Source organism: Schistocerca nitens, chromosome 6 (genome assembly GCF_023898315.1).
Source record: "Schistocerca nitens isolate TAMUIC-IGC-003100 chromosome 6, iqSchNite1.1, whole genome shotgun sequence".
In the NCBI taxonomy this organism is placed as follows: Eukaryota; Metazoa; Arthropoda; class Insecta; order Orthoptera; family Acrididae; genus Schistocerca; species Schistocerca nitens.
The window spans coordinates 199,816,877-199,841,447 of record NC_064619.1 but is presented as its reverse complement, the minus strand read 5'-3'; the positions used below and the strand labels follow the sequence as shown (position 1 = coordinate 199,841,447).

The 24,571-nt window shown below is 42.9% G+C and overlaps 1 protein-coding gene across 1 annotated transcript in view; it reads left to right on the top strand.

Moving 5' to 3' along the window:
* LOC126263131 (guanine nucleotide exchange factor subunit Rich) overlaps window positions 1-24,571 on the top strand; it is a 321,707-nt gene that overhangs the window by 142,687 nt on the left and 154,449 nt on the right. Inside the window, exon 12 of the mRNA XM_049960154.1 lies at window positions 12,941-13,160. Within this exon, the coding sequence (XP_049816111.1) occupies window positions 12,941-13,160 (220 nt within the window). The remainder of the gene's footprint in view (window positions 1-12,940; window positions 13,161-24,571) is intronic.

The window sequence follows — 24,571 nt, the reverse complement described above, 5'->3', positions numbered from 1 at the left end:
TAGCTTTGTTTCCTTATACAAACAGTCAACGTCATATATATTCTGCCTTAACTTAATCAGCCTGTAGGGAAGCAGCCTACTCACGCCTTATAAAATTCTCATCAGTCTTTCCATTGTGTGCCAGCCTAGTCCGCTGTAACTAGCTCTGACATCATAAATGTTGCGCAATACTTTAAAAATCAAGTAAATAACCTGAAACGTTTCTAGCATGTCAGGAGTAATACTAAATCAATATGTGTTGAATGTCAGTTCAATAACTAACCATTTTCGAAATTTGGACGTTTTTCTGTAAAAATCATTGGCGCAACAGAAAAGAGCTAGAAACATAAAAATTTATATTTAGATTCCTTTTTCATAATAATTTAGTAGAGACAGTATTCTGGATCTCACAAATTAAAATTTTTGTTGAAATTCATGATTTTCTGGTTTTTGTCTCAGAAATTAAGGAAGCAAGATAGATTAAGTAGGCGAATAAATAAGGCTAGGATGTTTAAATTTAAGTAGAAGGGAGATCCACAATAATCATAAAGATGTGAGAAGTTTCAATTGAATAACTAAAAAACTATAGTGATAGCGTATCTCCAAAGGGCAAGTTCAGAGCTCGTCTACTGCGTGCAGTGTAATTAAATTAACTCTCTCGCCCAAAATAATTGACTTAGCCACGTCAGACTTTTATTATGATTACTTACCTGTGTGCTGATTGCACATTTAAATTGAGAGCTTCATCGGCCATCAGCAAAGGAAGCAATGATTTATTCGATAACTTAAAGTGGTGCATTACTAGCCCAGCGGCTAGTCGGGAGAGCAATTTTGATCAGGCGTTCCCTTAGCCTTCCACACCGCAACTTTATATATAAGAACGCTGTGCAAGAGAAGGCCCTAGTTCTCTCCAGATGCTGATTAGTGCACCACCTGTGTCGGGAGACGCGTCGCGCCGGTATCATTGCTATAAACAGCCTCGGATGCCGTAATAAGTTACTCGGGATACGCGTAACCATGAAATCGTTTTTGAGTGAAGTGTTAATTCTTGGATGACTTTAATGATCTATCTTCAGTTTGTGTATGTCGTATTTTCAAGTGCCGCCGCGGGACAAACATTCTACCATTATTTAGCGTGGTGTTTGATGAACATTATCATCAAATTATGGCGAGCATTCACTTAAACAGTTAATTTGAACAGTTATAGTTGCATCAGCGCATTAGACTCTGAACTGCTCTGGTAGTTGGATTGTGTGGATCCTTTTTTTTGGTCTGTGACTTTCAGAATATAGTGAACATTTTAGACAGAATTGTTTTTGATTATGAATCCTAGACAATCTCCTAATTCCTCAGAGCTATAAGCTGTAGCTATAAGTGTATTTCTCAGATGAAGTGGGCACTAGGAATTCTAATTACAGGCTTCACGCTTTGCTAATCACTTTCTGGTTGCCAATATTGTAGTTAGAGAGCCAGTGTTGAGAATGGCAAACAACAGTGTTATAACCTTTAATCACCAATAATTGCGTGGATATTCAAACACACTCACTTAGAAACAATAGCTGGTTACATGATAACAACTCAGTATCTCTTATTCGACTGCCGTGACGTGACGTGCGGCCGGCGCCGTTCGTAGCTAGGTGGCGCTCCCGCGCTCAGCCGAGTTGCGGAACGCCTCTATCGCCGTACTGTCATGGCGGCACTGAAAATGTCGTGGCACTGTCACAACACTTTTGCCCCCTTGAAAAAAAACACTCACTTCCTTGGAGACATGGACAGTGCGGAGACATCCATGGCCTCTTGTGAGGCCCCGAGAAGATCCCGCGGAGAGACACGAGAGTATGGTCAAAAATGTCCAGGACGGAAGCTCGTGCGTGGAACGTGCCTCCTGGACGAGATGATGGGTGAAAACTCCGGAGCAGCATCCATAAGTGTCGTGGACCTGGGGGTGTGCTCCAGTGAGATGGGTCCCGGAGAAGGCGGCGTCGCGACTGGGGCCGGTTCCGGCGTACTCGGAAGCGGTAGTGACGTCGGCTGCAGCAACACGTACGGTAGATCGGCAGCAGCGACAGGACTGGCGTCTCGGGCTGGTGGAGGCGAAGGAAGGGGCGGTGGCACTGGCGTGGTCACCACTCGTGGGCGCATCTGGTCGTAATGGCGAACAACCATGCCGTCGTCCATACGTATTTCATAAAGCTGGCGGCCGCGAAGAGCCTTGACCACCCCTGGAATCCATTTAGGACGAGTTCCATACCCTCGTGCCCACACGTCGGCGCCCACCGAGTATTTTCCCGCACTAGGGGACACAGCACAAGGTCTGACAGGGTGAAGCAGGTGCAGTAGAGTGCGCGGTTGGCGGCCATGCAAGAGTTCAGCAGGGCTGCGATCACCCAGAGGCGTGAAGCGATGAGAACTCAGAAATTGCAGCAGAGCGTCATCTGTGGAAAAATCACTAAGGAATTTTTTCATCTGGCTTTTGAAAGTGCGGACAAGGCGCTCGACCTCCCCATTCGATTGCGGATGGAAGGGCGGTGCTGTAACATGATGAATCCCTTGTCCAGTACAAAAATCACGGAAGGCCTGCGAAGAGAACTGAGGGCCATTGTTCGTGACGATCGTGGATGGAAGACCTTCTAGCGTAATGATTTTGGACAAAGCCAGCGTCGTCGTCACAGTGGTGGGCGACGAACTTCGAACAACAAACGGAAACTTCGAGAAGGCGTCAATCAACAGTAGCCAATAAGTACCGAGGAAGGGGCCGGCAAAGTCAGCGTGCACCTGTTCCCATGGCTGCGCCGGATCAGGCCACGGAGGGGGCATTGTACAAGGTGCAGTCAGTTGTGAAGCACACTGACCACACGCAGCAACCATGTGGGCGATGTCCGAATCAATACCGGGCCAATAAACGAGCCTGCGGGCCAGGGACTTATTCCGAGAAATACCCCAATGGCCTTCATGCAACAGTATGAGAACATCTTTGCGAAGAGAGGCTGGCACCACGACCTGTGGAGATGCGCCATCCGTGGCCAGAAGAACAACACCATCACGAACAGACAGACGAAGGCGCAAGGCATGGTAGTTGTGAAGGGGATCCGATGCCTGGCCCTTGGTCCTGTCCGGCCAGCCCCGTTGAACAAAACCGATCACCTGACGCAGGACCGGGTCCCGCGCAGTAGCCGACGCGACCTGCGAACCTGTAAGTGGAAAACCCTCGACCGCACGATGTTCTTCCTCATCAATGTGGAAACAGAGTAGTTCATCACGATTGAAAACCGGGTCGGGGCCCATCGGCAATCGCGACAATGCGTCAGCATTGGCATGCTGGGCAGTGGGGTGATAGTGAATCTCATAGTGAAAACGAGACAAGTATAAGGCCCAATGTTGCAGGCGGTGAGCTGCCTTATCCGGAAGCGACGCCGATGGGCTGAACAGAGAGACCAGCGACTTGTGGTCGGTGATGAGGTGAAACTTAGAACCATACAAAAAAACACTGAACGTTTTTAGAGCATAAATGATAGCGAGCGCTTCATTTTCGATTTGAGAGTAACGCCGTTGCGCATCGTTGAGGGTCTTGGAAGCATAGGCGATAGGTCGTTCTGACCCATCCTCATACCGATGGGCAAGAACAGCCCCTAGGCCATACTGTGACGTGTCAGTCGCCAGAACCAAGTGCTGACCTGGACGGAATGTGGCAAGACAAGGCGCCGACTGCAAATGAGCCTTCAGGCGGACAAAAGCCTGCTCACACTCGTTGGACCAACAGAAAGGGACATTTTTGCGTAACAGCTGATGCAGAGGATGAGCTACCACCGCCGCGGATGGAATGAATTTGTGATAATAAGCAATCTTGCCCAGAAACGCCTGAAGTTCTTTGACCGTAGATGGCCGGGGTAGAGCGTTAATGGCCGCAACGTGCTGACGTAAAGGACGTATACCCTCACGGGACAAGTGAAAACCATACACAATGGAAGGTTGGAAGAACTGTGACTTGTCCAGATTGCACTTCAACCCAGCCGAATGCAAAACCCGAAACAGGGAATGCAAATTGCGAAGGTGCTCCTCAGTGGAGGCCCCCGTGAGAACAATGTCATCCAGATAGTTTATGCAGCCGGGAACGGAAGCCGTGAGCTGTTCCAAAAACCGCTGAAAAATGGCCGGCGTGCTAGTGACGCCAAATGGTAACCGCTGGTACTGATACAACCCACAAGGAGTGTTGATGACGAGAAATTCCTTGGAAGAAGCATCCAACAGCAACTGATGGTACGCCTCTGATAAGTCAAGTTTGGAAAAGAACGGCCCCCAGAGAGCTTGGTAAATAACTCCTCAGGACGGGGAAGAGGATAAGTGTCAATGAAGCTCTGAGCATTGACAGTGGCTTTAAAATCACCACACAATCGCAGACTCCTGTTTGGTTTAGAAACCACCACAATTCGCTGGAGGTAACAGGAAGGAGAATCCCTGAAGCTGTTAACCTGTCTACCTCAGCCTTGACAGGTGCACGCAACGCCACCGGAATAGGGTGTGCCCGGAAAAACTTAGGGTGAGCTGTAGGTTTAAGAGTAATGTTGGCTTCAAAATCCTTGGCACGACCCAGACCGGCAGAGAACATGGACGAAAATTCAGAACACAATCCATCCAGCTGTTGATACGGAATATCCTCAGATATGAGGTGCACATCATCATCAATGGAGGACCCGAACAACTGGAAAGCATCATAACCGAACAGGTTTTCAGTGCCCGCATGATCCACCACATAAAACATGAGGGGCTTAACAACAGACTTGTAGGCAGTGGAAGCATGAAACTGGCTAATGATAGGAATTTTCTGTTTATTATAAGTTCTCAGATTTCGCGTAACTGGAGACAAGGGAGGGGAGCCCAACTCCAAATACGTGTGAGAATTAATGAGAGTTACTGCAGAGCCAGTGTCCACTTGCATGCGAATGTCTTTATCCAGAACACGAACAGTAACAAACAACTTATTTGTTTGAGAAAGCACACAGTTAACATCCATGTCCGATGCCTCGTCCTCGTCGACAGGAACTTTAGGGGACTGACACACAGAAGCAATGTGGCCTTTTTTCCTACAGGAATTACACGTGGCCCAACATTTTGGACACGCGGCCCTGTCATGCTGTACGAAACAATGTGGACATGAAGGAAGTGCGGAACGAACCTGCTTCTGTGGTTGCTGTTTTCGCTGCGAGCGTTGCGGCAAAAACGCGACGTTGTTTACGCGAGTGAACCGCCGCCACATCTTCGTTCTCCTGTGAAACAGGCAAATTGTCCGTGTCGAAAGTTGACTGTACAGCGCCTACATCACATCACGCATCTATTTGCGCGCCAGCAGTGTGAGACACTTCAAAGGATTGAGCGATGCTTAGAACTTCCGACAACGACGGGTTTGGCAGTTGTAGGGCACGTTGCCGAACTACTTTATCATGAACAAGCCGTAGAATAGCATCCCTAACCATTGAATCAGCATAAGACTCATGATGAGTGTCCGTGACAAACTGACATTTCCTACTCAGACCGTGTAGTTCCGCCGCCCAAGCCCGGTAAGATTGATGGAGCTGTTTACGACACTGGTAGAACGCCACACGGGCGGCAACGACGTGGATGTTTTTACGGTAATAGTTTGACAATAAGTCACACATTTCTTGGAAGGACAGAGAGGCAGGTTCCCGCAGAGGGGCTAACTGAGATAGCAGCTGATAGATCCGTGGGGAAATCCAAGATAGAAATAACGACTTACACATAGGAGCGTTGACAACGCCGAAAGCCAAGAAGTGTTGCCGCAAACGCTCCTCATAATCCTCCCAGTCTTCAGCGGCCTCGTCGTAAGGAGGGAATGGAGGCGGAGAAGAGGAAGACAGACGATGAGTAAGCGACGTCGACAACGCCTGAATAGCAGCCGTCAGCTGTGTTTGTTGTGCCTGAATAGCAGCCGTCAGCTGTGTTTGTTGTTCAGTGAGCGCTTGCATAAGCTGTTCCATGTCTGCCCCGTCATGAACACACAAATCCACAACGCAGTGAAAATATGTTAACAACTCAGTATCTCTTGTGCGACTGCCGTGCCGTGACGTGCGGCCGCCGCCGTTTGTAGCTAGGTGGCGCTCCGGCGCTCAGCCAAGTTGCGGAGCACCTCTATCGCCGTTTGCGTGTACTGTCGTGGCGGCACTGTAAATGTCGTGGCACTGTCACAACAAACAGCATTAAATAAATAATAGGAACCATTTTATAAACAATTATTCCACCTGCCGCCCCACATATGGTTAATCGGCCGGGAAATGCATCTACATTACAAAACATTTTATATAACAAAATTATTCCACCCGCCGCCCCACAAGCCTAGATGTAAGTTTCAGCTTAATATTACTTTCAAGATGAGAGTTGGTTCATACCCTGGTTATTTTTTGAGAGGGCAGCAGCAGTTGAAATGCTTCAGCCCTGTCTTATAAAATTTTTCCCATTTGCCTTCTGACCCTTTAGTTTGGTAAATAGTGTCCCATTTCTCCTCTGCTAACTTAGTTTTGATGTTGGTGCTATTCAGGATCTGCTGCTTCTCAATTATCTTAGTTGCTGTTGGGACAGCAAACCTTAAATATTCTAACATCTGACAATAGTGATCTGAGTAAAGGAAAATCAACCCTTTGAAAGTTAACACTGTCTTTTACATTTTTGTTGACTATTACATAATACATCTTACTGGAGCTTGACTCTGTTACTCTAGTGTCAGAGTTCACTGTATTTGTGAGATTATATAAGTATAATAAATCTGTTACTTTCAAATATGTTGTACTACAGGAGTTTGCATTAACATTTAAGTCTCCAGCTATGCTAAGGGCACTCGCCCGGTTGGCCGTGTGGTCTAACGCATGGCTTTCTGAGTGCGAAAGAGCGCCTGGTCCCCGGCACGAATCCACCCGGAAGATCTGTGTCGAGGTCCGGTAAACCGGCCAGTCTGTGGATGGTTTTTAAGCGGTTTTCCAACTGCCTCAGCGAATGCAGGCTGGTTTCCCTTATTCCGCCTCAGTTACACTACGTCAGTGATTGCTGTGCAAACAAGTTCTTCATGTACGCGCACACCACCATTACTCTACGACGCAAACATAGGGGTTACACTCGTCTGGTGTGAGACGTTCCCTGGGTGTGTGTGTGTGGGGGGGGGGGGGGGGGAGGTTGTGTGTGTGTGTGTTCCATAGGGGGCCGAACCGCACAATAACCCTGGGTTTGGTGTGGGGCGGCGGAGCGGTGTAGTGGACTGCGGTAGTCGACGTGGGGTTGTGGACCACTGCGGTGGCGGAGGGGACGGAGCCTCTCTGTCGTTTCTAGATCCCCGGTTAACATACAATACAATGCTAAGGTCAGTGGGGCCAGTTTGTCTAATTGCCTTGTTACGTCTATCAACATAGTACAACACATCTGAATTTGGTGGGTGGTACATACCAATAACTTTATGTTTAGCTGACCTGCTTGAATGAGTATTTACGTGGACCACAACACCAGCCTTTTCAATTGTTCCTTCTTTGCAGTATTGTTCAACAAATGAGATTTTCTTAAATGAAAGATGTTCATTTACAAATATTGCCACCCCACTCCCTTTTGTTGTTGGCTGCAGTAACTATCTGCTAACACACAACCATATAATTTGTAATACTCCATTTCATTGTCTTTTAGTCCATGTTCTGTAATTTACTAAGAAGTGAGGTGAATTCTCATCCACAAATACTTGCAGCAAATTGAGTTTATTCCTAAGATACTGCTTGTTTAGATGCGTTATCCTAAAGGGCACTGATATTTTACAGCACTTCGTGACATGGTATTCTAAATCAGCCAAATTATTTCACAAGCCTGTAACATTGCACTGTAATAACAATTTACTCACTTTCAAGTCAGTTTCTTTTGCATGTGAACAGGGTTCTTTCCAATCTAAGGGATTTAGTTCAGTAAAATCATGTTGCTTGAAAACGAGCCTAAAAAAACTTGTTGATTGTAATCTAAGATGATGGGGTCCGTTGCTTTATGCAGCTCCTTACAAAGTTCCGTTATCTGGTTCACTAACTTGAGCTTTCCGTTTCTGTTTAAGAGAAGTCTGTGTCTGGTATGTTCCTCACGTTTCAGTTTGCTTATGTCTAGCAAGTACACATGATTTAGTTTATTACGTAGTTTCTGCAGTTCTAAAATATAGCACTCAATTTCTGTATTAACATACAACTACTGCGGGAGATCATGTTGCACTGGTAGGTTTATTATGGTAACATTTATGTTATATAGTTTTGGCAATAACTTCCTGTAAACTGTGAGTGTTGACTTGCTCTCGTTTTCATAAACATTGTTGGCACCACCAATGATTACAAGGTGGTTGTCTCTTTTCAGATTTGTTTCTGATAAATTCTCGACTACAGCAATTAATGTCGCTCTGGGTTTAACTTCTGTGAATACAGAATATTCATTGTGTAAAGCTTCATGAAGGGGAGCTGAAAGGCTTTTTCCGTGGCTGTCTGCATACAGTAATAACTGTAACTTCCAGGCGTTAGAATTTTTCTGTTTCGGCCTTTATCAGACGATTCGTTATATTTACTTTCGCTTATACTATTTGTTGTTTCGCTTGCTGAGTCTAGTGCTGAAAACTAATTCGATGTAACTGGCACACTGTATCTAGTGCGTTGTTTCTGTTTTTCACTTTCTTGATGGTTTCGTGTTCTGTTTTTGGACTTAACTGCAGTCCACATAAATTTATTTGTAGTTTCAACATATTCCGAATTCAATATTATGTTTGTTTCATCATAAATAACATGTTTTTTCAGATCACATTTAACAATATCAATAGGAATGTTTTTGTGTCTATTTACTGCCTCTGTTTCACTGTTTTCACTGGAGCACAAACTTTTTTCACTTAAGATATTTTTGTTTTCTTGTTTCAGGAATGCTGTTTTTTTTTTGAGGGTTTCAATATCTCAATTTAATGACTTGATAATTTTGTTTTATGTGTGTGCCACATTGAGAAGATCTTCACATTCGTCACATACATGATCACCACAGGTCCAACAAATATAGTCATTTACGAACGTCGGGTTTATGTTCGCACACCTGTCATGTAACCACAAGTTGCACTTCACACACAGGATGCCCTTAATCACACATTTTTTACATTTTGACACATCGAGTTATTATAAAATTGCTTTTCAACTGAGACTGATGCAGCACTGCGCTTGACCTCTTTTTCCATCATGTTTGCTGCTCAAGACATATGCAATAATCATGTTAACAGCAGCAGGAGCTTGCTACACTTCTATTTATTGTCAAGTTCTAGTAAGAACATTTCTACTTGCCATGTAGATTAAGAAAAATTTTCAATTCTTGTGTCTAGATAATCAGATTATTTATAGGAGTAGTGTGAAGGTGTACACCTTTCATCACAGCAGATACTTGCACCAGGTGCAACATGACCACTATCGGACAATGAATTGCAGCCCACTCATAGGCTCATTCATAGATTAATCTTTATCCATAAGTTTATCAATACAGAGTGGGATTGATGCACTATCCTGTGCAAGCAATGACTCATTGCAAATGCTGAAAGTGTGATTGTATATGCCAGTTTCATGTTCTTTTGCAAATTAAGAGAAATCCTGACAGATGTAGTCTGAAGATTCAAAGGGAAATGTAATGTTTTTTTTTTTAAGTAAGGAAGTGCAAGACAACCTCATTTTAATTGGCTTTTGTTGTGGAAAATTAAAACGCACCCTTCATCAAAGCCCACACTATGTTTCAGGTATCTGAATACCATTGCCAATCTTGGAGATTTTGCATTCCCAAATGTAGCATGCGTTTCTCATAGGCTTTGCAACAGTATTCTGTGACCTGTTTAGTGTACCACAAGGGATCTATTACATCTCTTATTAACTTACTTTGTGTAAAGCTGTTGATATCCATGAACACTATTTCTCTAAATTTACGAGGGCAGTTCAATAAGTAATGCAACACATTCTTTTTCTCGGCCAATTTTGGTTGAAAAAACCGGAAATTTCTTGTGGAATATTTTCAAACATTCCCGCTTCGTCTCGTGTAGTTTCATTGACATCCGACAGGTGGCAGCGCTGTACGGAGCTGTTAAAATGGCGTCTGTAACGGATGTGCGTTGCAAACAACGGGCAGTGATCGAGTTTCTTTTGGCGGAAAACCAGGGCATCTCAGATATTCATAGGCGCTTGCAGAATGTCTACGGTGATCTGGCAGTGGACAAAAGCACGGTGAGTCGTTGGGCAAAGCGTGTGTCATCATCGCCGCAAGGTGAAGCAAGACTGTCTGATCTCCCGCGTGCGGGCCGGCCGTGCACAGCTGTGACTCCTGCAATAGCGGAGCGTGCGAACACACTCGTTCAAGATGATTGACGGATCACCATCAAACAACTCAGTGCTCAACTTGACATCTCTGTTGGTAGTGCTGTCACAATTGTTCACCAGTTGGGATATTCAAAGATTTGTTCCCGCTGGGTCCCTCGTTGTCTAACTGAACACGATAAAGAGCAAAGGAGAACCATCTGTGCGGAATTGCTTGCTCGTCATGTGGCTGAGGGTGACAATTTCTTGTCAAAGATTGTTACAGGCGATGAAACATGGGTTCATCACTTCGAACCTGAAACAAAACGGCAATCAATGGAGTGGCGCCACACCCACTCCCCTACCAAGAAAAAGTTTAAAGCCATACCCTCAGCCGGTAAAGTCATGGTTACAGTCTTCTGGGACGCTGAAGGGGTTATTCTGTTCGATGTTCTTCCCCATGGTCAAACGATCAACTCTGAAGTGTATTGTGCTACTCTTCAGAAATTGAAGAAACGACTTCAGTGTGTTCGTAGGTACAAAAATCTGAACGAACTTCTCCTTCTTCATGACAGCGCAAGACCTCACACAAGTCTTCGCACCCGAGAGGAGCTCACAAAACTTCAGTGGACTGTTCTTCCTCATGCACCCTACAGCCCCGATCTCGCACCGTCGGATTTCCATATGTTTGGCCCAATGAAGGACGCAATCCGTGGGAGGCACTACGCGGATGATGAAGAAGTTATTGATGCAGTACGACGTTGGCTCCGACATCGACCAGTGGAATGATACCGTGCAGGCATACAGGCCCTCATTTCAAGGTGGCGTAAGGCCATAGCATTGAATGGAGATTACGTTGAAAAATAGTGTTGTGTAGCTAAAAGATTGGGGAATAACCTGGTGTATTTAAATGCTGAATAAAACAACCCCTGTTTCAGAAAAAAAAATGTGTTGCATTACTTATTGAACTGCCCTCGTAAGACACATTTAGTTGACTTCTACGTATTAAGTATGGAAAGAATGGAGGTGGTCTCTGGGCCTGGCCTTCCCCATTCCCTTTTGTGCCTTCCCTGTTTTATACCTTGCCTCATCCCCCTCTTCTCTCTGCCCTCCATCCCCCTCTTCTCTCTGCCCTCCATCCCCCCTCTCTCACCTTCCCCCTTTCCCCCTCTCATGCTTTTTTTCCCCCTTTTTGCCCTTCTCGTTCTTTTCCCTTTTGCTCCCCTCAAGTCTTTCAGCTTTACCTCTCTCATGCCTTTTCCCTCTCCCCCTCTCATGCCCACTTCCCTTTCCCCCATTGTCTGCCTTTCCTCCTTCCCTGTCTAATGCCTTCCTCCTTCACCATTTTTCATCTACGCTCTGATGAATTTTGCCACCCCTCCCCTCTCTCACTCCTTGGCCATATTTTGCCTCTCCCCTTCAGTACTTCTCACATTCCCCTCCTGAATGCTTACTGCTCTTCGCTCCCTTGACTCTCTTGCCTTTCCCTCCCTTCACTCTTTTGTCTATCCCTCCTTCACCCTCTCTTGCCCTTACTACCTCCCTGCACCCTCTCTTGCCCTTACTACCTCCCTGCACCCTCTCTTGCCCTTACTACCTCCCTGCACCCTCTCTTGCCCTTACTACCTCCCTGCGCCCTCTCTTGCCCTTACTACCTCCCTGCGCCCTCTCTTGCCCTTACTACCTCCCTTCGCCCTCTCTTGCCTTTCCTTCCCTCCACCCTCTCTTGCCATTCCTTCCCTCCACCCTCTCTTGCCTTTCCTTCCCTCCACCCTCTCTTGCCTTTTACATAGCAAAAGTGCTTACTCCTTTTTCCTTGCTTCATTATAGAATTGTGTCCAAGGATTCACTCTCATGATGTCCTTGTACAAATACATTGCACTACTGTAATATATATTATTTTATATTCAGGTCAGAGTAACACAGTGATTGACAGTTGTTTACAAATGAGCTACAATAACAAAACCAACTAGGTAACAAGCACTAATGTGTCTTTTGTTTTCTTTACCTTTTCCATATCACTTTGCAGACGACAATTACTGTCACTAATGTAACTATTGGGGTTTGTTGTTGTATTGTAATTTGTTTCTCAGTGCCAAACTTTTTTATAATACATAAAATGATATCTGCACCAAGTAGTGGAAAGTGAGCAGCAAAGTGATAGTCGTTATGATCCCATAAGGTGAACTCAGTACTCCACATTATTCTGTGTCCGAATATCAGTCAGTTTGTTAATTTGATCCAGATATCCAGGTATAAATCTTTGGGCAGTTAGAATGTTAGGTAAGATACCATTAATTAATAAAAAATTTTAACTTTGTGCAATTGTTAATTTATTACTAACATTGAAACTTGAGCAAATGAATGGATTTTTCAAATTTATTACTGCCATAATTATCACATTTGTGAACACAGTGTAACTAGTTATTCACTTAATTTTTGTGCTCTGACCCTTTTTCCAAGTAGTAGTGTTAATTGTTGTCTTGTGATGAACAGTTATTTAACAAAATATTCTTAGGATTTATTCATGAAGAATGCCAGTTTGTGGATGGAACATACTAATTTATATTAGACCTAGTCAGTTTTTTGCTTAATGTTAAGAGTTAATGATATTATTAAGATTTCATTTTTTTCCCTAGTTTCAGCCTCCAACAGTTTTGGCATCCTGTGTTGAAAATGTCTGGGTACCTAGGAAATCTCGAAGAGAAAAACCTCACCTAACAGAAGCTCTGTGGTTGTTCTGTGGTTCACATGGCATGAGAGTTTGGTTACCATTGTTCCCAAAAGATGGTGACAAATCTCATACGTTCATGTCAAAAAGAATTATGTTACCATTTCAGCTTCGAATTTATCCTCTAGGTAAGAATTCATGTGGAAACTACACCATATATTAATCATAAGAGCATAAAGTCTCCTCTAATTCACATGAGTTAATTTATTTTACATCAGTTACGTTAAGGAAGTTGTATTGATCCCCAGTATCATAATTTATATCATCACTGCTTCTTGTTTCATTTGTAGAAGCAATTTATATCATTTATGCTGAAGTAAGTGTTAATTTCCTCTTCCAGAATTAATTATATTAAGGTATTTATCTAACATTTTTGTGGTGCTAGTAGTTATGTAATTAGTATTAATATTATGTATTGAGCTATTGGTTGGAAGTAGAGATCTATTACTTGCAACAAATTTCATTAACGAATAAATATACTAAGAAGCAGTGGTTAGATTACTAAGTTCCTTGAACAGGTTTCTACATGATGATCTTCAATTTACATCACAAATGATTCTTAGCACATGCTTTTGCACCCTAAAAACTTTCGTTCGGTTTGATGATTGCCCCAGGATATGATCCCATATGACATAATAGAATGAAAATAAGCAAAGTATGCAAGTTTTTTTTACATTTATATCTCCAACATCTGACATCATTCTCACGGCAAATACAGACTTGTTTAGGCGCTTAAGCAATTCTGTGGTATGCCCTTCCCAACTGAATTTATTATCGAGTAGTAATCCCAGAAATTTAACACTGTCAACCTCTTCGATCTGCACGTCTTCATATTTTGTACACATGCCGGAAGAATTCTCTCACAGGTTCTGAACTACATATAATGGGTATTCTCAAAGTTTAATGACAGTGAATGAGCTTTAAACCACTTATTAATGTCAGTGAAAATTTGAGTAGCAGCTATTTCTAAATCTGTACTTGACTTGAATATAATAGAGGGAAACATTCCACGTGGGAAAAATATATCTAAAAGCAAAGATGATGTGACTTACCAAACGAAAGCGCTGGCAGGTTGATAGACACACAAACAAACACAAACATACACACAAAATTCAAGCTTTCGCAACCAACGGTTGCTTTATCAGGAAAGAGGGAAGGAGAGGGAAAGACAAAAGGGTGTGGGTTTTAAGGGGGAGGGTAAGGAGTCATTCCAATCCCGGGAGCGGAAAGACTTACCTTAGGGGGGAAAAAAAGGACAGTTATACACTCGTGCACACACACACACATATCCATCCGCACATACACAGACACAAGCAGACATTTGTAAAGGCAAAGAAATTGGGCAGAGATGTCAGTCGAGGCAGAAGTACAGAGGCAAAGATGTTGTTGAATGACAGGTGAGGTATGAGCGGCGGCAACTTGAAATTAGCGGAGGTTGAGGCCTGGTGGGTAACGAGAAGAGAGGATATACTGAAGGGCAACTTCCCATCTCCGGAGTTCTGACAGGTTGGTGTTAGTGGGAAGTATCTAGATAACCCGGACGGTGTAACACTGTGCCAAGATGTGCTGACCGTGCACCAAGGCATGTTTAGCCACAGGGTGATATTCATTACCAACAAACACTGTCTGCCTGTGTCCACATCTTTGCCTCTGTACTTCCGCCTCGACTGACATCTCTGCCCAAACTCTTTGCCTTTACAAATGTCTGCTTGTGTCTGTGTATGTGCGGATGGATATGTGTGTGTGTGTGTGTGTGTGTGTGTGTGTGTGTGTGTGTGTGTGTGTGTGTGTGCGCACGAGTGTATACCTGTCCTTTTTTCTCCCTAAGGTAAGTCTTTCCGCTCCCGGGATTGGAATGACTCCTTACCCTCTCCCTTAAAACCCACACCCTTTTGTCTTTCCCTCTCCTTCCCTCTTTCCTGATGAAGCAACCGTTGGTTGCGAAAGTTTGAATTTTGTGTGTATGTTTGTGTTTGTTTGTGTGTTTATCAACATGCCAGCGCTTTTGTTTGGTAAGTCACATCATCTTTGTTTTTAGATATATTTCTGTACTTGACTTGCTACTTATTGAAATGTTTGTATCATCTGCAAACAAACCAAACTTAGCATCTGGCAATGTAACAGATGAGAGCTCATTAATGTACACAAGAAAAAGCAATGGACCCTGTAGTGATTCGAAAATTTCTTTGTAAATTCTAGAACCGCTCAGCCTGTTACCGTCTCGAACACATGATATTCTGGGTATGAGTGTGGGATGGTAGAATCCTACCTACTTCACGTCACATGTTTGTGTGTGCAGGTTTTCAAATCAGTCGCGGGAAGAAAGTACACGCGGCGGTTGGACGGCACCGACAAGTACCTGTTGGGCAATACATAGATGTTTTAGTGAGTGTGTAAGGAGAAACTATGGAATTTATATGCAACTCTGTGCTTATTGTGTCATTGACTATTGTTATTAAAACAAGAACGGTTGAAAAAATACTCTTGTAGACTCTTGATGCAACCTTGTTAGAGGCAAGGCTCATTTTCTGATTCACGTTAAGAAAGATCATGGTATCCAAGCCAACTTTCTTTTAACTGTAACTCAATATGTTTCTAACATACGACTGTATGAGAGACGTGCAGAAAGTTACATATTCATGTGGAAAGTGAAATTTTCATTGTGTTTGGTGGTCAAATACATTGTTAGTTGACGAAAAGTAAAGTTTGTTCGTCTACTTGTTACGTAAGTAGAAAGAATCTAAAAATTCCTGTACCTAGCGTTATGAGATGGAGAATAAGTCAAGAGGGTTTCCAGTAGCTGGCTGTTCAGTAAAGAAGAGTGGTTGCAAATTCCGAGTAAGTCACCTCGTAAAGAAGTGGGAGTTGGTTTGGGGGAATAAGACGATATGACCCAGATCCACACTCACACTTTAAGTCATCAGAACGTTAGAACCCAAGAGGGAACCTTGAGGAACACCACACGTAATTAATTCCCAGTCAGATGAAGACTGACTGCTTACTGCATAGGTATTTCGCAACGACACCCTTTGTTTCCTGTTAGATGGAGAAGACTCGAACCATTTTGCAGCATTGCCAGTGACATTGTAATATTCTAATTTACTTAAAAGAATGCTGTGATTCATACAGTCAAAGGCTTTAGACAGGTCACAGAAAATGCCAGTAGCCTGTAATTTATTATCTAATGAATTAAGTACATTCACACTGTAAGTGTAAATAGCTTTCTCTATACGAGAATCCGTAAGAAATCCAAACTGTAACTTGGACAATATATATTTGCAGTCAGATGCTTAAGGAGATGCTGGAACACAACCTTTTCAAATATTTTTGAGAAAGCTGACAAAAGTGATATTGGTCGATAGTTCGATTGTATCTCTTTAACCACCTTCTTGTAAAGAGGCTTAACTGAAGCATATTTTAGCCAGTCTGGAAATGTTCCACTGATAAGAGATTGATTACACAAATAACTTAAGATAGAACTGAACTCGCATGAGCACTTTTTGATTAACTTCATTGATACGTTATCATACCAACTATAATACTTAGATTTTAAGGATTTTGTATGATGGATGATACTTATTTGGGAGACATGAGTTATTTTTAAAGACTGGTCTTGGATACTCCATTGCACTGTTCACTGAACCTGATAACCCCAAGCTGTCAGTAGCAGAAATGAAGTACTTGTTTAAGAGGTTTGCAACACTACATGCATTTGTTACCAAAGTCTCATTTATTTTTATAGTTATCTGTTCCCCTTCGCTTTTGGCCCCACCTGTCTTCTGTCTTCAAGATATCCTATACAGTTTTTATTTTGTTGCCTGATGTAATTTTCTTTTACTCGTAATAAAGCTGCTTCAATTTGTGGATTACTTGCTTCAATACTTTGCTGTATTTTTTGTAATACAATACAATTCTAACATCAGAGCTGTTCCTAGATAGGAGATACAGTCTCCTTTTTGTTCCACATGATATCTTTATACCTTGTGTAACACACAGTTCATTTTTTGACTTCCATGTGATTTGATTTACCTTGAGGGGAAAACAGTTTTCAAAAATAGAGGTAACTTTATTAATGAATGCTTTGTATTTACCATTTGAGTCAGAAATGCTGTAAACATCTATCCAGTTCATGTCTTTGAGTAATTTTCTGAATATCTCAATTTTTGGCTTATTCATTACCCTCCTGTATTCAGATTTAATAGATTTTTTATCCTGACAAGTTTCAACATTTATCACAAGATGCTGCATCAGATAGCCCACTTACTATTGGTTTTGTATAATATGACTTTTTTCCGTAGATTTGTTTACAGAGATATTATCAGTAGCAGTCTCAGTGCATTTAGGTATCCTAGTTGCAAAGTTCACAGTAGGAGCTAAATTGAATGATAGTGTTACTGATTGCAATAATTGTTTACTGACAGAGCTTTTCAATAAATCCACATTAACATCACCAGCAACCACTATTTCCTTGTTTTTCACTAAGAGATGGGACAGCAGAGCTTCCAGATTTTTTATGAAGAGGTTGAAATTCCCTGAAGTTTATCTGTGTGTACCTATTATTATAAAGGACTTATCATGAAATACTGCTTCTGTTGCATAAGCTTCTAAGTGTTGCTCTGAGCAAAATTTATTAATATCATTATTCTTGAAATCAAAACAGTTTCTGACAAATAGTGCAATAGACTTTGCCCCTGGCACTGGAATGTGTGAAGACAGCATCTGGCTGATGCACTGCAGTATCTAGGCTTGTCTCACAACAGAATAACAATGGCGATTACTGACTGGCCACACAACATCGAACATGAACCAAAAGTAAACTGCTGCCCTATGGAGTGAACGATGGGGACCCATCCCACTCCTGACACCAATGTAAAATTGCGGTTAGAGGGACGGCATTGTACAGGAAGTGAAGTGATCAGGGCTCGTCAAGGTGGTGTCCTGGGCTGACGTTAAACAACAGAAAAAATTAAGTCAGTTAAACAGAATATATTGCAGGGTACATGATACATGGGGTGGGCACAGGGTATGAAGTTACTGGGTGTAGGCCAGTCCAAGAAAACAAACTAAATCAAGTCTGCACTGGGAGGGAGGTATTTTATGTTAAGTTCTGTTGGTGGCTGGTCATGGGATGCAGAGTCAGATGCTTTGCCTCTGAAGTAAAAGGTCTGTTCTACTCAGGTCTCAATCACAAGAGAGAGAAGCAACTGTATTCTGCTCTGCTAGCTGATGGTGTGAATTTGCTAGCAGACTTCATCAGAGGGTTGAGGGCGCCTCTTGTCAGCAGCTTTAACTGGACAGAACTGCCTGTGTTCTGGAAGGCAGGCAACTTGTCACGTAGGGAGAAAACTTGTGAAGATTTTACTGGGACCTTCAAATTTTTTTTAATCACTTGCCTAAAACATTCCTTGACTCGCTGCCACCTTGTACAATACATATTGCCGATTGTCTAAAAAATTAAATTCAACATCTTTTGTACCCCTTAATGTTTGCTGCTCTTAAAATAAATAAATCAGTATTTTAACATATCTAGCGCAGTTGCGTTCAGTAATGTCTTATGATCATAATATTATTTGTCAGAAATTATCCTAATAATTTGAAGATGTGGTTGTGTTCATAGAGCAGTAGAAAAATGAACGGCCAATAATATTTATGGAACATGACTGTAGCACAGAAAACAGTGAGTTTTGGGCTCACAAAATTAATTCATGTTTAATTGGTGGGCAACTTCATCCATTCTGCACCTGAGATTTTAATTAAAAAAATGGTAGATTGCTACTCACTGTAAAGATGAAAGTTTGAGCTGCAGACAGGCACAATGAAGTGACGAGACTGTTACATGTCTTAACTTTTTGCCAAAGCCTTCTTCAGAAAAGAAAACACACACACACACACACACACACACACACACACATTCGTACAAGCCAGTACACACACACACACACACCTCTCTCTCTCTCTCTCTCTCTCAGTACACACACACACGCACACACCTCTCTCTCTCTCTCTCTCTCTCTCTCTCTCTCTCTCACACACACACACACACACACACACACACACACACACACACACACACACACGTGTGCATGACCACTCTTACCAGCAATTCGGACTGGAATGCAACTGTAATGTTGAATGAAAGCCACACTCTCGAGTAGGGCGGAGAAGGGGGACTTATCGGGATAAAGCTTGGAGGAGAGGAGCACTACCTGACGAAGTGTGCAGGCACTAGACAGCAACAGGACAGCTGTTCATCTTGGTGGTCACTGGTTGGTAGCCATACCAGTATAAAAGGCGTGCAATGATTGCAGCAGAGTTGGTACATAACATGGCAGCTTTCACAGATGGTCCGGCCTCTAATGGGATAGGAGATGCCTGTGACAGGACTGGAATAGGAAGTGCTGGGTGGGTGTATTGGGCAGCTCTTGTACCTTAGTCTTCCATGGGGATATGATCCCTTTGGTAAGAGGTTAGGCTTGGGAGTGGCGTGGGGAAGAACTAGGATGTTGTGGAGAGTGGGTGAGGGATGGAACACCTCTTTAGGAGTGGTGGGAAAGATCTTAGGTAGGAATTTCCTCATTTCAGGGCATAATGATAGATAATCAAGGCACTGATGAAGGATGGGGTTCAGCTTTTCCATTCTGGCATGATATTGGGTGATGGTGGAGGCACTGCTTCATAGCTGGTTCTTGGGGCTGATAGGAGGATTGGGGGCATGTGGGGAAATGGCATGGGGAATCTGTTTGTAGATTAGGTATGGCGGAATAGTGTCTGTTGGTCAAGGCCTTGATGAGACCTTCAGTGTACTGGTCAATGGAGTTTTTGTCACTGCAGATATGTCATCCTCTCATGACCAGATTGTAAGGCAGGGGCTTTTTGGTGTGAGAGGGATGAAAATGCTGAAATGCAGGAATTGTGGATTGGTGGATTTAATGTGAACAGAGGTGTGGATGGAGCCATCAAAGAGGAGGTGGTAAACATCCAGGAATGTGGTACACTGAGCTGGGGAGTAGCAGGTAAAGTGGATTGGAGAGGAGGAGGTTGTGAAGGAATGAGACTAGGGATTATTTTTTAGGATGTCTCTGAAGGAAGTGGTTGGTGTCTTTGATCTGTAACCAGCTAGACTGGGGTATTATTGAGCTTGTGGGTTTTGGTGACTATATGGAAGGTGGCTGTACATGGTGTCACAGTGCTGATGATGAAAATGGATTCATGGGTGATATTCTGGGAAGGACCTAAGGCCTTAAGAAGGGATTGGAGGTTATGTTGGACTCATGGGATGGCAGTTTATAGGTGGAGTAGTCAGATAATTGGTAGCGCCTTCTGCCAGGTAGTCACTGTGATTCATAATGACAGTGCTTGAAGCTTTGTCTGTAGATAGGCTGGATGATTAGGTCAGGAATTGTTTTGAGGCTGTATATGGCTATCCTTTCTTCTGCTGAAAGTTCGGTGTCCTTAGGACTGGACCTGGGGAAGGATGGTGAGGCCAAGATGGAAGCTAGATATTCCTAGAAGGTGACCACGGGTTGGTTATGTATGAGGGGGCGATGATCTTGGTTGGATGGTAGTGTAAAATGGAAGACACAGAGTTCACTGTTGGAATAAGGTTGACTTTGGTTCAAGGATTGGTGGCGAAGAAATGTTTCCATTGCAGGGATTGGGAGGAGGAGAGTAGGCCTTTGACAAGTCCAACATGGTAAAATTTGAGTGTGGGGCTAAAGGTGAGGCTGCTGGATAGGACTGAAACTTCTGTGAGGCTGAAGATTGTTGATTAGTTGATCCAAGATTGTTGATTAGTTTAGTGTTGGTAAGGAGTTTTGGTGATGTGGCAGCTTGAAAAGGTCAACTTGGCAGTGTACTACGAGGGCTCGATGAGGAGGAAGACTGTGGGTAGGATAATGATTGGGTAGTGGTGTCCCAAAGTGGCAGTAGGATGTCAGCAGGTTGGATAAATTATAGAGACAGTGTCTTGAATGCTCTTCCAGGTAGACAAGAGCAAGGAATTCCGTTTTAGAGATGCAGTATATGTAATAGGGATTGTGCAGTAGCAGTATCTTGTGGGGGGAACAGAGATGGTTTTGGGATGCTTGCGCCATGGAGATATGTTTTTGTAGTAAAAGGGTTATGAGGGAAGAGTACTGGTGGAATTTAAGGAGGTGAAGATCATTTTGAAAGGAGGTTAATGCAAGCACAAATTCAAAGAACTTGGAATCAGTTAATAAACCATTTCAGTTGTAAAAGATTTATTTTTTCAGTCATGACTGGTTTTGGGCGATTATAAGCACATATTCAGATGAAACACGACTGCAGTGGGAACATGGAGAAGCTGTAATAAAAGATTATAAACCACTTAACACTTGTTTGGTTATAATAATGGGAATTCACTGCCCATCTGTAAATATGAAGCTAATGTGGTTGGCTTAGTTACGATGGAAAAGTGTTATGCATCTTATAATCAACAAAATTACCTAAAGAAATGGGCAGTCAGAGGAGAAAAAGAGAAAAACTTAGAGAATATCAATGAACAATGCAAAATAATTTGCACGATGAAATGCGTGGCTGCTACACACGAAACACTGGGCTGCAGGGTAGTGACGGCTGCACATAAGGCGAGATATGGTTTTATGCGGCGGTAGAAGACAACCGTGCACAAAAAGTAGTGACCATTGTATTGCAGGGGAAAGTAAAGCAATCTAGTGGCAAGTAGCATCAGAGCCGACTAGCCCAATTATTAACATAGTTGGATACAAATATATAACTGATTAAAACATGGTTAGATATGAATCGTCAAAATAAATTAAAAATGTAAAAATTATATACTTGGATATAAATAGTGAGAGTGCCCAACCATCTGTTAAGATGATTTAAAGGTAAAATTTAAATTTAAAACTGCCACAAATGGGACAGTAGTGGCAAGGTGGATACAGGTAAACTTAATATAGTGATGACTGAGTATCCACAAGGAAAAATAGTACCAGTTGCCAGTTAAAATTAAAACACCACACTATGCCCACGCCCAAAGGCACTGGCTGGAAGTTTTAGGAGGATGGGTGGGAGGGTGGAGGGGGGGGGGGGGGAGAAAGGATATGAAGATGGCATGCAGCAGTTATCACCCAGTCATCAGGAACACTTGAAGATGGTAAGAAGCCTATTTGCCAAAATATCTGACCTTATAAACAATGCCACCTGCCTGAATACGCGAGAACTGTTCAAAATCGGACATCAAGTACCTTTATGGGGAGAAGATGTGCAGCATAATTAAGAAGCTTGATAAGTATTGGAATAGGGTGGAGTGTTTTGGCCTCCCTTTTGTTTCTGCTGAGATACCGAGAGCACCGAATCATACCATCCTTTGCAAAAGTCATTTATCAAGTCAGAACTCCAGCCATCAACCAGATCACCAGAAGAGCCCTCCTGGTATTGGTCAGGGAGTGGATCTAGTACATCGATGCAGATTCAATGAGACCTCAAGAGAACTCTCCTCTCTCCACCTGCAGTTGGTGTCAATGTTCTCCCCTCCCCTGACTTGGGGTGATAGATAAATGCAGTTAGCTGGTCTGAAGTCAACAAGGGATAGCAATCAGCCACCTGCAGACAAACTGCTAAATCTGAAAGCCTTGCAGCTAAACTATCTCAAGAAAAACTGGAAATCTGTCATTAAGAGTACAGAGAAAGTAATTAACAATGTACAAAGAAAGAGACTAAATTTCACACCGGCAGCAATGTGTATACCAACAGCTGAATTTATCAGCGCTGTGGAACAGGTTTCGCTTTCATTTTCATGGGATGCTACAGAGGAGATAAAAGGTGAAAAATGCCGTACACTTACCAGGGCAGGTCTACCAAAGCCAAACATCTGCAAAGAAGAGAGAAAAGCAGTTAGCGGCTACAAGAAGATTCTAAGACAGTTTTCCTCCAAGTAGACAAAGGAAATTGTATGGCGTTGCTACCATGTCACGTTTACAAACAAAAGTTATACGACGTATTAGAGGATGACACATACAGGAGAATTGAAGAAAATCCTACCTACTAGGGTGTGAAGAGGAAGACCATCAAGCTTCTCCAAACTGCATTTCCAGACAAGAAGACAGTGAAGAAACTTCATCCACGAGCACTGCCTTTAAGGACTATCTAAAGTCCACACGCAAGACATGCCTCTTTGTCCAGTGTTAGCAACATTGTCACACCGACATGTGAATTAGTGAAATGCCTGACAGTGATGCTCATCCCTTAGTGAGCAAATGCCAGCACCACATACAAAATTCAGCACATTTCATTCTGCCACTCCAGAACTTTCAACTGGTGCCTAGAAGACCTCATGGTGAGCTTTGACATTGTATCTCAATGTGTAAGAGACTTTCTAAGCCTAATAGTAGAACACTTTGGGCAAGCATTAACCAAGGTATTTGAATTTGTGCTTACGTCTACCTACTTTCTGTTCCACAGAAATTGTTATGAACAAACAAAGTAACAATGGGCTGCCTACTATCACCAGTGGCGGCCGGTATGTTTATGGAGGCATTAGAAGAGCAAGCCCTGGACTTGACAGGCTACAAGCCTTTGTGCTTCTTGCAATAGGTATACAAAACATTTATAATCTGACCACGTGGATAATGTCACCTACAAGACTATCTGCAACACCTGAATTCTCTGCACGAGAACATGAATTTCATGATGGAGATAGAGAAAAAGCATGAATTTCCATTTCTGGATGTGCTCATCAACCAAAGACCAAATGACATGCTTGGCAAAGTGTCTACCATAAACAAATACATACAATCTGTACTTGCAAGCCCCTTGACAACAAGAAGGTGTGCTAAGCATACTAGTGCACAGAGGACACAAAATCTCAGATCATGACAGGAGACAAATTGCAGTTCTTACAAGCCATGTTTCGTACAAATGGTTACAGCAACCGCAATGTGTCTTAAAATCTAAGAAATCAAGGCCACAGCCTGCTGAAGGTGTGGACAAAGTGATTGTGATGGAGATAATTCCATAGATTGGGAACATTCAGCAAAAACTAGAAGAATACTCTGGAAACACAACATCAAGTGCATTTCTACCCACCAGCCAACAGGAAAACCTTATTAGGATCAGTCAAGGGTGACCTAACACTTCGAAGACTCTGTCACATCCTTTGTCAGTATGGAAAAAATCATGTAGGCCAGACTCTCTGGACAGTTCAGGAAAGATACACTGAACATAAATACCATGCAGGCAACATTCAGCCAACAAAAATCCACTGTTGCAGAGCACTGCATCTCCCATGAACATACCACAAATTATGATAACAAGAAGTTGTTGTACCAAGCCAACACCTTCTGGGATTGTATTATCAAAGAAGCTGTAGAGATCTGACTGGCTCATGGACTAATAAGAAAGGACAGCTGTTTTCAGTTAAAAAAGACCCGGGACAAAGCTTTGGGTGTGATCAAAGCACAGGAGCATTCTACATGGAGGTCTCCTTCCATGATGACAGCTGAAGAGGATGATGAACAACTGTCACTACACAAGGAGGGATCCCCATCTAGCACTACTG